This window comes from Corythoichthys intestinalis, chromosome 3 (assembly GCF_030265065.1).
Source record: "Corythoichthys intestinalis isolate RoL2023-P3 chromosome 3, ASM3026506v1, whole genome shotgun sequence".
Taxonomy (NCBI): Eukaryota; Metazoa; Chordata; class Actinopteri; order Syngnathiformes; family Syngnathidae; genus Corythoichthys; species Corythoichthys intestinalis.
In genome coordinates this window covers 42,771,930-42,788,269 of record NC_080397.1, presented here as the reverse complement: position 1 = coordinate 42,788,269, position 16,340 = coordinate 42,771,930, and the positions used below count along the sequence as shown (strand labels likewise).

The window sequence follows — 16,340 nt, the reverse complement described above, 5'->3', positions numbered from 1 at the left end:
TAGTTGAACTGTGTACGTATAGACCCCACTCACCAACGTCACACAATGACGTGTCGCTGTATTGTGCCGCCATATTGTCCATCATTGTGTGTCCGTATTCTCAATGGTCTCAATTTATCGTGCAATTCATGGAAGCCCTGGTGCTTTCAGACGCTGTAAACTCATTGGATGTGTTGCATAAAAGGCGTTATGTTGAAATTTTCGGTCGATCCATTCGCCAGATCCATATTTGATGCCTAAATCGATATTTTTCGACCCGCTGTCTTCGCCGTCTCTGCCGTACATCTGCTACCCTGATATCTACAACTATCTTGTCCACAGAAACTCAGCCTATTCTCACGAAACTTTGAAAAACTTTAAGAGCAGCACTCTAAGCAACATTACCCCGTGTGACCCTTTACTTTCAATTTTCTAAAATGGCGACAATCAATTAAAAAAAAAAAAAGTTGACTGCGATGGCCGACACTTCAAGGATAGGTGGATATTGGACTATTTCTTCAATGAAATACGCAACAACTGTGTCTGCCTCATTTGCAAAGAGACAGTCGCTGTTTTCAAAGAGTTCGGTGTGACGCGATATTACCAAACAAGACACGCTGACATGTACGACAACATTACAGGGAAGATACACAGCGAGAAGTGAAAGCAACTTGAAGCTAGTTTTAATTTCACAGTAGCAGTATTTCGCAAGAGCCCGAGTGTCGAAAGAGAACACCACAAAGGCGAGATTGTTGAAATTAGGAATTTAAAAAAATATATAATAAAGCAAATGTGACACACAGAAGGGCTTGCTAAAATTTGTTTCAATATGTTGCTCAACGTAAATCAGCCAAGGTAGCCCCCCACATTTTGGACACACCTGTTTAACTGATGATCCGTAGACGAGGCCAGCTTCTTTCACTTGTTACCTGCTAAATATTATTCAAAAAATAATGATGGTGGAAGAAATAAGCATCTTGAATTTGAAATGTGTATGTTGTCGGTGATTAGCCTCGCAATGATCTTAATTGTGGTTGTCAGCCAAAAACCCTCGAAATATACATTAAATGCATCTTACCAGATATAAAATGACTACTACATAATCTGTGGTGATCGTTTGGTGCCCAGTTTTCTCGTCGAATTGCAGCAGTCCATCTCGCTCTCCTCTCCGGGTCTCTCAGGAATACGGTAAAACTTCAAGTCTCTCCGTCTATCTTTGTTACTGCAACCAACCGCCACACACGCCTTCACCATTTTGATTATTAATGTTAACGAGCAGAAAAACACGTTATAATAGGAGGAATTTACGTAGCGGTAATGCGTAAACACGACGAGCTGACGGACAATATGGTGCGGAGGCGTGGTTGTGACGTCATGTCAGTGGGGTCTATAGCGGAAGTAACTGATATCAGATTTATTTCTGTTGTCTTTGTCTGTAGTTAAAAACCGTATTCAGTTGGAACAAAGATATCCTAAAAAGACATCTTGTATTTCTTAGGTGAAGCGTGTAATGAATGCAGTATTTCATTCTCTACGAGGAGAGTTTGACCTCAATGAGAATTACAGTGGCCAAACTGTGCTCCGTGTGCTTGTAAATACCATTAAGGTAAGTGTAGATGTGTTTTATTAATGTAGTGCATGCAGTTCAAATGAAACACTTATTTTATTTTTTTTAGTTTTACAAATAGATGTAGAGTAGCTGCTGGAACTTGGATCATATACTGGTTTTAATGTGTCATTCGTGTGTCACGTTTTTTAACCTTTTGGAATTTCTCACATCTCTGCATAAAATCACCATCAAATGTGATCTGATCTTTGTCAAAATCACAGATGTAAAAACAGTGTCTGCTTTAACTAAAACCACCCAAACATTTATAGGTTTTCATGTTTTAATAAGGATAGCAGTTAGACAGAATGGGGAAAAATAAGTAAGTGAACCTTCTACTTAAAGAGCAATTGAAACCAATTTTTACCGAACAATTTAAGTCAGGTATGTGCCCAATCGCTGATGAGTGGTTTAAAGCTGCCCTGCCTACAATAAAACACACACCTGGTAAGAATTGTCTTGAAGAGAAGCATTGACAGATGTGTATCATGGCTTGGTCAAGAGCTGTCTGAGGACTTGTGATCAAGGATTGTTGGTTTGTATAAAGCTGGGAAAGGATATAAAATCATCTCTAAAAGTCTGGATGTTCATCAATGGACAGTCAGAGAAGTTGTCTACAACTGGAGAGTTTGGTACTGTTGCTTGTCTCCCAAGGACTGGCCGTCCACCAAAGATGATGCCAAGAGTTCAGCGCAGAATACTCAGAGAGGTAAAAAAGAACCCTAGTCTTACAGAAATAAAAATGTTAAATGTGATGGTTCACTTACTTATTTTTCCCCCTTCTGCCATTGTTTGCATACTATCGTCATTAAAATATGAAAACCTATAAATGTTTGGTGGTTTTATTTGGTGGTTTTAGTTAAAGCAAACTGTTTTTTCATCTGTGTGATTTTGGCAAAGATCAGATCACATTTGATGGTGATTTGATGCAAAAATGTGAGGAATTCCAAAAGGTTCAGATACTTTTTCATACCACTGCAGCCCTAAAGTGCTTCAGCGGTGTCCTGTCTTTACATAGACTGACCAATTTTACATTGGAATAATAGTACCTACTATTTCAGGTTTCCATTAATTTACATACGACTCCTTAATATGTGTTTCCAGAATGTAACTTTACATCTCCTCCATGGCAAAGACTCTCTGACAGCAATTGAGAAGGAAGAGCTGTCAGATCAAGAAGAGGAAGCAGACAAAGATGATTTGGAACAAAAAGAAGAGAAGGTAAGCAACACAATCCTTGTGACTGAAGAAAATGCAGTCAGCAAACGGATGGAGGATGGCGACCACCACAGAAGTGAAGACCAAATGCATCAAGATGAAGCCGAAATGCGGGAGCAGTTACCTGATTTGAAGGAACAATTCGCCTCAGAAGCGGCAAAAATTACACCTGTGACACTATTGGAATGTCAAGAGAAGCAGGAGCAGGCAGTAAATGACACCAGTGGGGAAGCGGATCCACTGGCTGGACCTCATGATAGTGTCTTAACTGAGGGTGAAGAGGAGCAGAATGCAACAGTCATACAAGATTCAGAGGAAATCAATCCAGACACTCAGGAATGTCTTGGACCCCCAGTCAAACCACCTCCCCCACCAGTTAAAGTTCATCTTAACCAGATTGAGGATGAAAGGTAGGTGCTCACTTAGGAGTTGCTAATATTTCATTTTGAGCTATTCTGTATGTATTTTGGGAATTGTTTTTACTTCTTGAGATGGATTAGAAATTTTGGGTTAACTATAATCGTAATTGAGCAAAGAAAAAATGGAGAGTGAACTGCAGTATTGTACTTGTGGATTGGTATTTTATGATAATCTGTGCTTCTGTCAAAGAGTAACACATTTTTGTATTTTTTAAAGGTAACCTTGTTTTTTGTTTTGATTCAATTTTTACAAGGTTTACAAAACATTTTGCATTGACAATGATCCATTTTCATTCTATTCTAGTAGGTAATTTTTGCTTGAATCTGTGAATGGCCAGATTCTTATTAATAGGTGGACAACTGGATTGAATCAGAATGTTTAATGTCAACATTTAAACTCGTCACTCTGATTGACCATTGGTTTTATATATATATATATATATATATATTAGGGCTGTCCCAAACGACTAATTTTCTCCCGATTAGTCAGCCGACTATTTTTACGATTAGTCGACTAATCTAATAATTAATTTTTTTTTTTTTTTTTTACTAATTTAGCAATGACATTTTTGTTGACGCTTATCAATTCACAAAAAACATATTGGAACACTCAAATTATTTATTAAAGTACAAATAAACACGTAAATAACAATAATAAATCACAAATAAACAATGAGTTCAAATGCTGATAGAATTAACTAGTGTAGCATCCCGATTGAAAAGATGGTCTCTTAAACTGATGGTTTACAACTTTTATTCCATCCTTGATGTAAACACACTGTAAGAGCTACGGTGCACACAAATAAAGCAACACAATTAGAAATTTACAAAAACTTTTCACCTTTTTCCTTTTAAACCTTATTTATATATCAATGAATTGCCTATATGAATTGCCTTTACCTTATTACCTTATCATTGACAATCTCTCCCTTGAGTGCAATGACTGTATATACTGTATATATTTATGACCTTTTAACCTTATATAATTTTCTATACATTAAAATAAACCATAACATGAAATAAACCTTTCAATTAGCATTAAGAACAATACTAATTGCACTTATAGGCCCATTGTCAATGAAACATTATTATTTAGTAAGGCGACAGCACCCTCTGGTGTACAAAAAATGAAAAAAAAAATTTTTACAAACTGCGTGAAGGCGCTTGAGGTGTTTATTCACGGCCGACGCGCAGCCAAGCTTGGCACTGAAGAGACAGGACAGAAGAGTGTACTCTCCTTTGTTTCTTTGAAATAAGTCAATGTTTTGGACACTCTGGTGCGCTTTTTTTGGCTTTGTGCCGCTTTCCCCGCTTGCAAGCAGCATCCGACACTCTAACTTTCCACGCATATATTTTTTTTTAACCCTTCATTAACCGTCGACGGGATGTTGTGCTCGTCGACGGATTTACATCATCGATGACGTCGACTATGTCGACTAGTCGGGACAGCTCTAATATATATATATATATATAAAATCAAGCTTAAAAATGGTTTGTTGAACATGTTTGGCCATCAATATTACAAATTTTGACAAATGATTGTTGGATTTAATTTGTCTTTTTGGGTCCAAAATGTTTATTATAATTGTTCAGTGAAGAAAACAACAGTTTGGACATGAAAAAGGGGACCCAACCAGGCCATTGTGAACATTTTTTTCTTTGAAATATAAAGGCAACATCAAACGCATGCAAACTCAGACTAAATAGGCTCAGGTTTTAAAGGGTTAAGACCTCGGGTCCATTCAAGGTTGCCTTTAATGTATTATATGAACTAAAAGAGGTACTATATGAAGTTATTATAATAACCCACCTGTGTTTTTCTGTTGTTTTAGTCTGACGGGGGAATCACTTATAGAAAACGGAGAGACCCAGATGGCCTCCCCTCCAGTATTGGAGGAAGATGATGATGAGCTGGTGAGTAATCTAGTTTGTCCTTGATGTATCTTTAATGTAGATGTAACCTTTATATATAGTTACAGAGGTGAAATCTTAAAACGTTTAACACAAATTATTATTTTTTGAAAGCATGTTTGTTTCGTTAATTACTGTAATCGCTTTTTCTTCAGAGCCTAAAAGGGTGTCCTCCACCAGCTCCACTGTTGGATGATCATAACAATAGTGATGATGATCCTGACTGGATGAGCTGAAATGCATTGAAAATGAATGTTTAGCAGATCAGAGACCACGCCTGCTGATAATGTTGATCTGGCTTCTGAATTATCAAAATCTTGACAGTGACTGTCCTAGCACACTGGAAAATTAAGCAAAATATTAAGATTTGGGTTTGGTTGACGAAAAAAGGTAAATATTCTGAATGACTAGATTTCTAATGTGAAAGTTGTTTGAGATTTGAAAAGCTTCCACACCCGGTTTGCATTGCTCATTGTATTTTCTTGTATAAATAAAATGAGACAAATAATTTACATTTTTAAACTTTCCCCACTATTTTCCCTATAACTTTTACAACTCAGATTTTTTTTTTTTTTTTTGTCTTTTTGAGTGGAAGCAAAATAAATAAAATGTGGTTGCACACAAGGTTTTTGTTCTGGCCTATTGAAACCAAGGTTTCACGTTTATTTAACTTTTTTGTACAAGAAAAACAACTTTATTTGGGGCTTATGAGATGAAATTTAAATATTGGCTGGTGTGCGTTCTGACTTACATTTAACATGCATTTGAATGTGATTACGTATTTATAAACAGACATGTTGGTTATATTATTTGTACTTGCCCTCTCAAAAGATTTTGTAATCAATTGAGTTGTACAGGTTATACGTCACAATGTTGGTAAAAGTATTAGATTATCTGTTTTTTTTTTTTTTTTTTACTATTAAAAAAAAAAAAAAAAAACCTGGGTTCTGAAGACTGGTGTATAGACTACTGAATCTACTGTATGTTCTTCTGCAGCACACTTTTTTCTCTAATCCATTTCTGTTGTCGTACATTTCAAAACAATAGCCTTAGTTTTAAACATGTACCATGAAAAAAATTCTCAAGAATACTTTTACACAATTTTGCTAAAATTAAATAAAATTGTAAAGATCTTGGACAAAACATTTTTTGCCTATTTCCATTTGTTTTTAGATTTGGACAATTTGTAGGCTAACGCATTCAATATTTATACAGTGATCCCTCCCTACTTTGCGCTTTAAACTTCGCGCCCTCAGTTCATTGCGATGTCCCCCCCCCCCCCCAATTAAAAAATTAATAAATAAATACAGATGAGCTGTCATGAGCCGATCATGTAGTCTTACTCGCCCTCCAAAGTTAACGATGATTGACAGACGTTTAATGTTAGATGCTTGGAAGCCAAAGCTTCAAAGAGTCGCATGCGTCAATCATCATTTAACTTGTTAAATAGTTGCTGTGGCAACTCATTGTGTGTAAGTGAGCAGCTTGAGGGGATTTGAGTGGACTCACTCAATGAAGTATTTAACAAAGACAAGCATTTATCATTTTGTTCTTGGTTTTAATAAATTCGGTGGGACAGTAACATGTATAAAAGTTACAATAATTATTACATTTGAAGTGCTTAAAAAAACACACATATATATATTAATAAATGTTTTTAATTATACTTTGGGGGGGAAAAGTGAGAAAACGTGTCATATATATTTGTTTCCAATGCTACTTTGGGGGGGAAAAAGTGAGAAAACATTTGCCTGGCTCTGCCAGACTATTCTCCCTGTATTTTTCAAACACTGAGAGAAATAGTCTGGGAACCATCCCATTAACGGCCTTTCGAGCAGGTACAAAATCACTCGACAAATCAGATTCGTTTATTTGCGTGACGTGTTCTTCACGAGCAACATCACTCTTGCGCGTCGAAAGTTGTCTCTTCAACAACACAGATGGTGAACGGGAGAGCCGAGAATATGTTCCAATCCACGGTAAAATCAGTTTTAAATTACCAAAAACACATCGACACGAGTCATTGACAACAGTCTGTCTCGCGCTAGCCATGTCGAATAAACTCCGCTCTCTTCGTATGTTTATTTCCGCGCGCAAGTCCCTCGTCCTGCCCTCGCCATTTTACTAACGTCAGTGACGTCTGCCCGTCGCTGATTGGTCCACTCCACTGTCTGTTTGCTGTGGCTTGCTCCGCCCTGGAAATTGTATCCGCGTGAATGGTGGCCAGACTCAATAGCTGGAACAGCGGTGAGTCTGGTGTACCAGGCAAAGAAAACATGTCTTATATATATATTTCTTTCCCATGCTAAATCTGAATGAATAAATTGAACACGCTACTTCGCGGGTTTTCACTTATCACGGCGAGTTCTGGTCTCCATTAACTGCGAAAAATGAGGGATCACTCTATTGCCATTCCTAATCCATAAGATTCAATGTAAAATCGGACAACACCTGAACGATAATACAGTGCCAACTCTTCTGTGACGGCTCTCCACAAGGTGTAGGTGTTAAAGAAAAATAGTAAGGTTAGATGAAAAAGCCTAGCTCTGGTCCATAAAGACATAGACGAGTTTGCCTTGACCTCATCCCTATGAGAAGAAATTATCACCAATGTTAGGTTGCCTAATTGTTTCCAAGTGAAGTTCAGTCTATGTAAATTTGCCACTTCCAACATGGCGAAGGATCTGACGTATCGCAGTAACGGGACAAGCCGCTAAAGGCGTGTCTACATACGTCTGTCGTTTCAAGTGTTGGTTCCGTATAGATATTAAATATACATGATAGAGCACTAGATGCGTAATCGAAGCTGTGAGCCAATAGGGGTGGGCTTTAGATCTCGGCCGTTTTAGGTCGGTGCCATTTTTTGTCAGTGGACCGTGCACGTTGAAATAGCTATAAATTGCTAAATTTTCAACCAGCTTGATTTTTCATAAACCCCGGAGTTGCAAGAAATTAACAATAGTTTAAATACATAAATAAAATAACCCCCCCCACACACACACACACAAAAAAAAAAAAACTGCGTGAATCAGCCACGTTTGCACAGTAGGATGGAATGAAAACGTTTCTAAAGTTCGTAAAGATTTCGCCAAATTAAAGGTATTCCCCTGGAGAAATTGTTTCACCTAATCACTTAATTCACTTAATCGCTCTGTTCTAAGATGGCCGCCGGTAATAACGCGTCCGACCTTTAATATCCAGCTCTATTTGTGTCTGTTACCGCACTCTCGCACTTCTGCAGTGTTATTTTGGGCGAAGGAAAGTGACGTCACATATTACCAAGCGACGTCGACTACGGAAACTAGCTCGTTTGTTAAATGTTGGCTTATACACCGATTTCAACCTCGTTGGATCCCTCAGTGTGCCTACAATGAGTGGCATGCGAACCATCTTGAGCTCGACCGCTCTGGTTGTGATGGTTGGTGTTGGCTACGGGATGTGGTCGCTCATTGTTCCAGGAGAAGAGAGGCGAAAGGAAATGCTCAAGGTGACTCCAATCCACGATGTCAGGTTCTTTATGTGTACTGAATGAGAAACCTCAGTTGTTCAAGTTACACCAAAACGTAGACATAATCCAAGTCGTAAACGCTGGCTCCAGTCGAGTCCATGTTCTATGATAGTAAAATTTGAATCAAGCTAATGGTTTACAACAAACTATGCAAGACAACAGTTTAAATATTTTGGACTATTCCTTCACGTTATTTTCAAAATTTTCATCGTAGGGGAGACTGAGGCAAAATGAGATGTTTTACATTTGCTCTCCTCAAAGCAAGCTAAAACGACAAACCAGTAAAGTTGACATATTTCTGGGGGTGTAAAGGTTCACAAAAATCTCGGTTCGGTACGTACCTCGGTTTTGAGGTCACGGTTCGGTTCATTTTCGTTAAAGTAAGAAAAACAAAATGCAAAATATAAATGTGCTAGTTGTTTACTACACACCTTGATGCTTTCAACAATAGGAACATTAGCCAATGCAAAGCTAGAATTCTGCTCAAAATGTAGCTGGTATTTAAAGATAATCCAACCACAATTTGCCTTTCAGACCCCGCGTATTGGTCAGCTTTCTTTCTGAAAGAAAGAAGAAAAAAGAAGATGTGCTAAAGAGAAAAGCAATCCCAATGACAAAGATTTAACATGTATTTTACAAATGAAATGCCTCAATGAATCATTTTTTTTTCTTATGAACGGTTTTCAAAAGCTTTATTTGTGGATTTTCTCAAGTTAAAGCGCCACACAGAAATTAATAAATTTAATTGTGTAAGCAGGATCTGTGTATAATTCTAATTATTTAATTACAGGTGTTTTAGCTCATTTAAATTTATTTTATTTAAATGGGCTATTATTTTATTATGTGTTTATATTTTACAAATGTGATGTAGTATTCATTTATATTGTATATTTTATGTGAATATTAGTTTCTACTTGTTTTTTTTTTTTTTTTTGTGGTAGGAGGGTTTTGTATTGAACACGGGGCGATGTTGGTTATTATTATAGCAGAGAAGACAGCAGTAAATCAACAAAGACAAGTCAACTGTGCCCCGATCTGACGGACTCAAAAAGTGGGTTACAATTGCATATTAGTTTGAAAATCGACCGGATCCACCGTATTTTTACACGAGTGACTTCCGGTCTGCCCGATCCGAGCTACCGGTAGTAGTATTGACGCAGGAGGGTCGCATCTCGTGTCAAATAATAAACTCTGCTGTTGTTTTCGCGTGCGTCGTGTTGAGCTGCTTCTGGGACGTGTCTAACACGCGGCCGCACTGCGACTGGTGTGCATTGGCTGATTGACTTTAACGCCTGCGTTTCACTGTGTTCTCGCGGCGGCCACGTTGTCGCACCGTTGATGTTTCTGGGTTATACTGTCCTACCGTGTTGGTCCTCATTATAGTAGAGAAGATGGAGTAAATATAATATTCACAAAGAAGCTGTAACCCGATCGACTCACAGCCTCGAAAAGTAAGGGTTACATTACGTCAGAAACTCGTTCGGTACGCCACCGTTCCGAACCAAGCACCATATACCGAAAGGGTTCAATACAAATGCATGTACCGTTACACCCTTACATATTTCCCATTCATTTAGGATGTTTCCTAGCAATGGAAATGATCGAGAATGTACTCATGATTAATAGTATTGAAAATATAAATTGTTAAAAGTGATTTTGTGTCTTACTTTACCACACCTAAAGTGCAAACTGACACGGACTAGAAAAATTGAAGGGGTAAAGTGAACCAATGAGGGGTAGACTGATTCAGTTTTTATATTCATTATTATAAAAAAATTATAATCGCAAATGTTAAGTTAAATGCCAGTACGAGTTATACTAGTTTGTTATTAAAACCCCTCTTAATGTTTTCGTTTTCATAAAATTTGTAAAATTATTTTAACTAGTATGTCGCCATTGTTGTTGACGTCGCTGGGCGGTGAAGTCACATGGACACGCTGCCGAACTGCCACAGTGTCACTCTTTAACGCCCTTCCAATTTGAAACCGAGTGGAATATTAATGAGAAGGACAGCCCTGTCGATATTTCACAAAACGAGCAGCAAAAGCTAAATTAACACGAAAGACGGGATGAGAGGAGTAGCATACATGTGTCAAGTTCGCTAGAGACAGCACTCTTCTGCTCTAGTGACGGAGCAGGATAGTATTTGATGTCAAAAAATGTTTGCAGATCTTCACGGTAAACTATTGTGTGATCCAACTTATTCCAATATTATTATGGAGATAGCATCCAGAGCTGTCGTGTGCTTTACATATGATTAGGGTAAACAGTGAAACACAGCAGGTTGATTATTTTTTACATCACACGAAAATGTTGATAGTTTGCCTCCACTGAGACGTCTAATGACGGCATACGTTCTTTTTGTCACGTAAAAGCACTCTCCACGTCAACGATCATCCTGCCAGTGTTCTCAGTTGTCTCAGCGCGCTTTCTGTGTGTTCTCAGTTTCAGATGTTGCTGCTGAAGCTTGCTGCCCAGTGAATAAGCAACTTGGAAAACGAATGAATAAATGTTTTAAACTTCGTTTGATTGCTGGCTATACGTATATAATTTTCTGCCCAACAGATTATAATGACGCCTTATTTTGCACATTGAGATCTTGATTGGACTGTCGTGTACTTTATTTGTTCTGAAAGCACTTGAGACACATTGTGAGCAAACGTGATTCTCTTTATTCCACTCCACACTGGCGCTTCATTAAGGGAGCGTTCAAGACCACACTTTTGGCAACAATCAAGAAACACCACAGAGGGAAAGCAACAAATGGTCCGCGAATGCGGAAGCGAGGCTTTACCACAAAGCAGACAAGAAATGCAGAGGGGTTGCGTTCAAGGGTTTATTGAACACACACAAAAAACACACGATCGCGAAAAGGGAGACAATAGGAAAAAATGGGGGGGAAACCGCGGTGAGAAGCCGTGAAAGCAAGGCAAAAAAAAAAAAAAAAAAAGAACTCGTATACCTGCACATGGTAGAGGATTCCAAAAACCAGGGCGGCAGGCAAATGAAGAAACCCAGGCAAAGTCGCTTATTCAACGGGAAGCAAGTTGAAACAACTGAGAACGCCGGCAGGATGATCATCGACGCTTTTACGTGACAAAGATAAGACAATCCGTCATTAGACATCTCAGTAGAGGCAAACTCAACGTTTTCGTGTGATGCAAAAAATAATCAAACTGCGGTGTTTCACTGTTTACCCTAATCATATGTAAAGCACACTGCAGCTCTGGATGCTAACTATCTCCATAATAATATTGGAATAAGTTGGATCACACAATAGTTTACCGTGAAGATCTGCAAAAAAATTTTGACATCAAACACGCTCCTGCTCCGTCACTAGAGCAGGAGAGTGCTAGCTGTCACTAGCGAAGTTGACACATGTATGCTACTCCTCTCATCCAGTCTTTAGTGTTAATTTAGCTTTTGCTGCTCGTTTTGTGAAATATCGACAGGGCCGTCCTTCTCATTAATATTCCGCTAGGGTTCAAATTGGAAGGGCAAAACCGATGACATGTTTACCGTAATTTTTGGACTATAAGGCGCACCTGACTATAAGCTGCCATCCACCAAATTTGACATGAAAACAGCATTTGTTCATAGATAGGCCGCGCACTGGACTATAAGCCGCAGGTGTGCTCACTGTATTATGGATATTTACACCAAAAGATATTAACCAGTAACACTTTATTTGACAGCGGCATCATAAGACTGTCATAAGACCAAATGAACCACCATGAAGCTTTGAACCAATTGGCTGCGAAGCGTCATTGCTTCAAGAAGCTTCATATGGCCATCACTGGAACAAGGAATTTCCTTGGGGAAGACAGTCAACACTGTTGTCGTCTAACATGCCTTCTATCATGCATTGCAGTGCTACAGATTCTTGTTCTGTGCTAATTATTTCTTCAGTTACTGTTCCAGTTGTTTCATTAATTGTTAGTTATGGTATTTGGTAACACTTTATTTGACAGTTGGGCCAAAAGACTGTTAGAAGACCATTATACTTATGACATGACTCTACCATGAGCATTAATGTTTATGACGGATTTAATTTTGTGCCATCTCACTTTTAAATGGATGTAAAAGATCAGAGCTGGACATAAATGGAGTTAGTGACATAATTTGCAGATGACACTTAATAACACCCTTCATAAGCATTCATTAATGTCTATAACAGTGATATGTCATAATTATGATGGACTTATGGCAGTCTTATGACGCCGCTGTCAAAGTGTTACCTATCAACCCAAACAAATCAACAAATAAGCCACAGTGAACTATAAGCCGCAGGATTCAAAATGACGGGAAAAAATTAGCGACTTATAGTCCGAAAATTACGGTATGTAGTTAAAGAGTGACACTGTGGAAGTCCGGCAGTTTATCCATGTGACGTCAGTCACCGCCCTGCGACGTCAACAACAATGAAGACCTACTCGTTGATTTTTTGGTTTAAAATTTAAAATTTTACAAATTTTATTAAAACGAAAACATTAAGAGAAGTTTTATTATCAAATTATTATAACTCGTACTAACATTTATCTTTTAAAAGTTACATGCCTTACATCCAAAGTGGATCCCTATAAGCTAGCATCATGGCATGGTTTTATATGTTGTTAGTTCATGAACACGTGTGATAAAATATTTTCAAACAACATCAATTTTCTTTGGCATAGCAGCTTATTAAGTTGACAGAAAATTTACTTTTACATGCAAAAAATATACTGTATATTTTTGTGGAAAACATGTTTACCACAGTAGGAGGAGGCCCTCTTCTTCATGGACATGGTGAATTGGTAGAGGCTTGAAAACATAATGGTTTCATGATCACAAATGTGCTCACCCACTTTGATACCGGGGGTGTCTCACATTGCTCCAGTCTCCCTTACACTTGAACAAAAGATGCATCGTCGTAATTCTAAAGTTCCCTGCGGTGTCGCCTACTGTTTTGGAATAATATTAAACACTTTATCCTCATAAAGACCTTGTGTCCACATTCGTGAACATCAGATTTTGGGTCGTGTAAGCCACAATATTATCATTTTAGTATACACGTGTAGCTTACATGACACAAAATATGTCCACATATGTGGACACCAGTTCTCAATGATTTATTTATCATTAATCTTTATTGAGTTCTGTAAAAACTATTTTTACATGTTTTAATGGATTTTTCTTTAGAAATAATAAAAAGCAAATTTTCATTTTGAATGAATGAAAAAAGAAATACACTCTGATTATGGCCCCCAATAACACTAAAGTTGATTTTTTAAAAATTATAATAACAAATCATAGCATTTAACACATTGCCTGCCATTGACAATAATGAAGTCCATTTAAATGTAAACGAGTGGCTGTGAATGCTGAATGATTTAGTGCCATTGACGGCTTTAGACGTCCAATCCATTTTGACTGGGAGGGTGGCAGCAATCATTCGTTGTCAGCCTCTCCACGTCAAAATGAATTGTACGTCTGGCGCCGTCAATGTCAGCCAATGAGTGCTCTATAAAGGGTTAAATGTGTTGTAGTCGAATAATACATTCTTATTTTTCAGCATGCTTTTACAGCGGCAAAAATCGCATATTTCCTGATTTTACACTACAAACAAATATGTGCTGTCAATGCTAATCACTGATCACAAGTATGTGCCTTTTGATCCTCAGAATTTGCCAGAGTCAAACCCTGTGAGAATGGAAGAGACAAGAAAACGAAATGCTCTGTTATTGCAGACACTCAAGGAGGCTGCGGAAACCAACGAGAATATTGCAAGAGGATTTGGACGCTCTACAAAATAGACTGGAACCATTTTCTGACCTGTCGAAGTGTTTCTGATATCTAGAGTTATATGATGCATTCAGAAACAGATGAATGTGGAATATTTCACCACTACATAAAAAATCTAAAAAGTGTCTAAAAAAGTGTTGTTCATATTTATACTCTTAACCTGTTAGTTATAAGGAAAAATACATTTTCACGAAGAGAAGAGGAAAAAAAAAACAAGACGTTGCGGGGTTACGTCGGGTCGCGAATAAATTAACCTATAAATTATAAAGTGATAACCAAAACTGATCAAATGAAAAGTATTAATAACAAATACACCCTGGTTATGACCTCTTATAACACTAAAGTTTTTGCATTCTGTTTTGTCTTAATTTCATATTTAACTGAAATCATTGCCTGTCATTGACAACGATAAACGTCAGATTCATTTGAACTGGAAGGACTGGCAGTGAATGCCCATTAGGCCTGCACAATATATTGCTTGAACATCTGTATCGCAATATGCGCATGCGCAATAGTCCCATTGCTGGACGTGCGATTGTTGTTTTTTTTTTTTTCAATGTAAACTTTTGTTAACATTAAATTACAAATAATTCAAGCAGCAATTGTACAGAGAAATGGCTTCCTAGATCCCTTTTATATACACCAATCTTCATCATTCACCGATAAAACTCCCTTACCCTGGATTAAACGGTATAATATGAATATTTGAAATGTCCGGATCGTATTATACAATATACTGTGTGTATACTGTCCAAGCATGAAGCAGAAAAACAATTAAAAACCTGATTCCGATCCTCTGAAAAATGGCGTGATTGGCCCGATTTCGATCATGTGATCAGATTGGAACATCTATAATGAATACAATGGGGTTATAGTGAGTCAACCAAAGTCTTCCCAAACAGAGCTATCCAAGTCTGGTGAAAATTCGTCTTGTTTTAATATCGCAATATATTGCAAACCCCCCAAAAATTACGATGTCAGTTTTTTCCAATATCGTTCAGCCCTAATGCCCATATTTAAGTGCTATAGATGGTACTAGACATCAAAACCATTTTGGCTGGGAAGGTTCACACCTCTGTCAAAATAGGCAGCCCTATAAGGGGTTACCCGTAATTTTTGGAGTATAAGCTTTTTTCCTTCATTTTGAATTGTGCGGCTTATAGTTCAGTGCGGCTTATTTGTTGATTTATTTGGGTTAATAGTTCAATTTTATTTGTATAGCCCTGAATCACAACAAGGTTGTCTCAAAGGGCTTTGCAGAGGCAATATGATACACAATCAGAAACAGCAAATGAAGCAACAAAGATGAATAAATAAAGTTCAAGTCCTGGGTATCCCCCATCCTTAGACCCTCCATGTCGGCAAGGAAAAGCTCCAAAAACTCCAGCGTCTTTGGGAGAAAAATGAGAAACCTTGGGGAGTACCACAGTCAGGAGAGATCCACTCCCAGGATAGATAGACAGGAAGCCCTAGGACTGCTAATGGGAATTAGCAGGCGAAGTTACAGTCCGTAAAGATGCAGTGGAGTAAAGGAACAAGAAGAGGTCCATTTAGCCAGATGAGACGGGGGTAGCAAAGAGGACGTCCATCCAGCCAGGGGTCCAGACAGTCAGGAGGCTGCAGCTGAAAAATAGCCCCTCCCCAGATGGGATGGGGAAAGGGGATATACCGGGTGACTAGTGATGAAGAGACTAGACAACTAGATATTAACATTGGAAAATAGAAATAAAGTAAGACAAGTGGTAGGTAGAGTGAGAAAATGGAGATAGAACTCAGTGGCTGTACTTCCCCCAGCATTATAGCTTCTAGTGCACCTTAGACTAAACTGTGAGTCTACTCCGACTTCAACTAGCCTGACCATAAGCTTTGTCGATTAGGAACGTTTTTAATCTAATCTTAAATGTGCAGACTGTCTCGG

The 16,340-nt window shown here is 38.1% G+C and overlaps 2 protein-coding genes across 3 annotated transcripts in view; both read left to right on the top strand.

Annotated features, from left to right (window-relative positions):
* fkbp15b (FKBP prolyl isomerase family member 15b) overlaps positions 1–5,645 on the top strand; it is a 31,839-nt gene extending 26,194 nt beyond the window's left edge. For both annotated transcript variants that reach the window (XM_057832491.1, XM_057832490.1), the window contains exons 24-27: positions 1,478–1,585; positions 2,690–3,213; positions 5,055–5,136; positions 5,289–5,645. In XM_057832491.1, the coding sequence (XP_057688474.1) occupies positions 1,478–1,585; positions 2,690–3,213; positions 5,055–5,136; positions 5,289–5,369 (795 nt within the window). In that variant the 3' untranslated portion in view covers positions 5,370–5,645. The remainder of the gene's footprint in view (positions 1–1,477; positions 1,586–2,689; positions 3,214–5,054; positions 5,137–5,288) is intronic.
* A 2,730-nt stretch (positions 5,646–8,375) lies between these two features.
* LOC130912822 (ubiquinol-cytochrome-c reductase complex assembly factor 3) lies at positions 8,376–15,241 on the top strand. Its single transcript, XM_057830890.1, has 2 exons — positions 8,376–8,620; positions 14,302–15,241. The coding sequence occupies exons 1-2, from the start codon at positions 8,504–8,506 to the stop codon at positions 14,431–14,433; spliced, it is 249 nt and encodes an 82-aa protein (XP_057686873.1). The 5' UTR covers positions 8,376–8,503; the 3' UTR covers positions 14,434–15,241.
* Positions 15,242–16,340: the final 1,099 nt, after the last annotated feature.

What these genes read in the sequence shown, in the direction of transcription:
- LOC130912822 (XM_057830890.1), top strand. Translation starts at nt 8,504, where the DNA reads ATGAGTGGCATGCGAACCATCTTGAGCTCGACCGCTCTGGTTGTGATG. An exon ending in GGCGAAAGGAAATGCTCAAG is followed by an intron (nt 8,621 to 14,301) that starts GTGACTCCAATC and finishes TTTGATCCTCAG; the next exon opens with AATTTGCCAGAGTCAAACCC.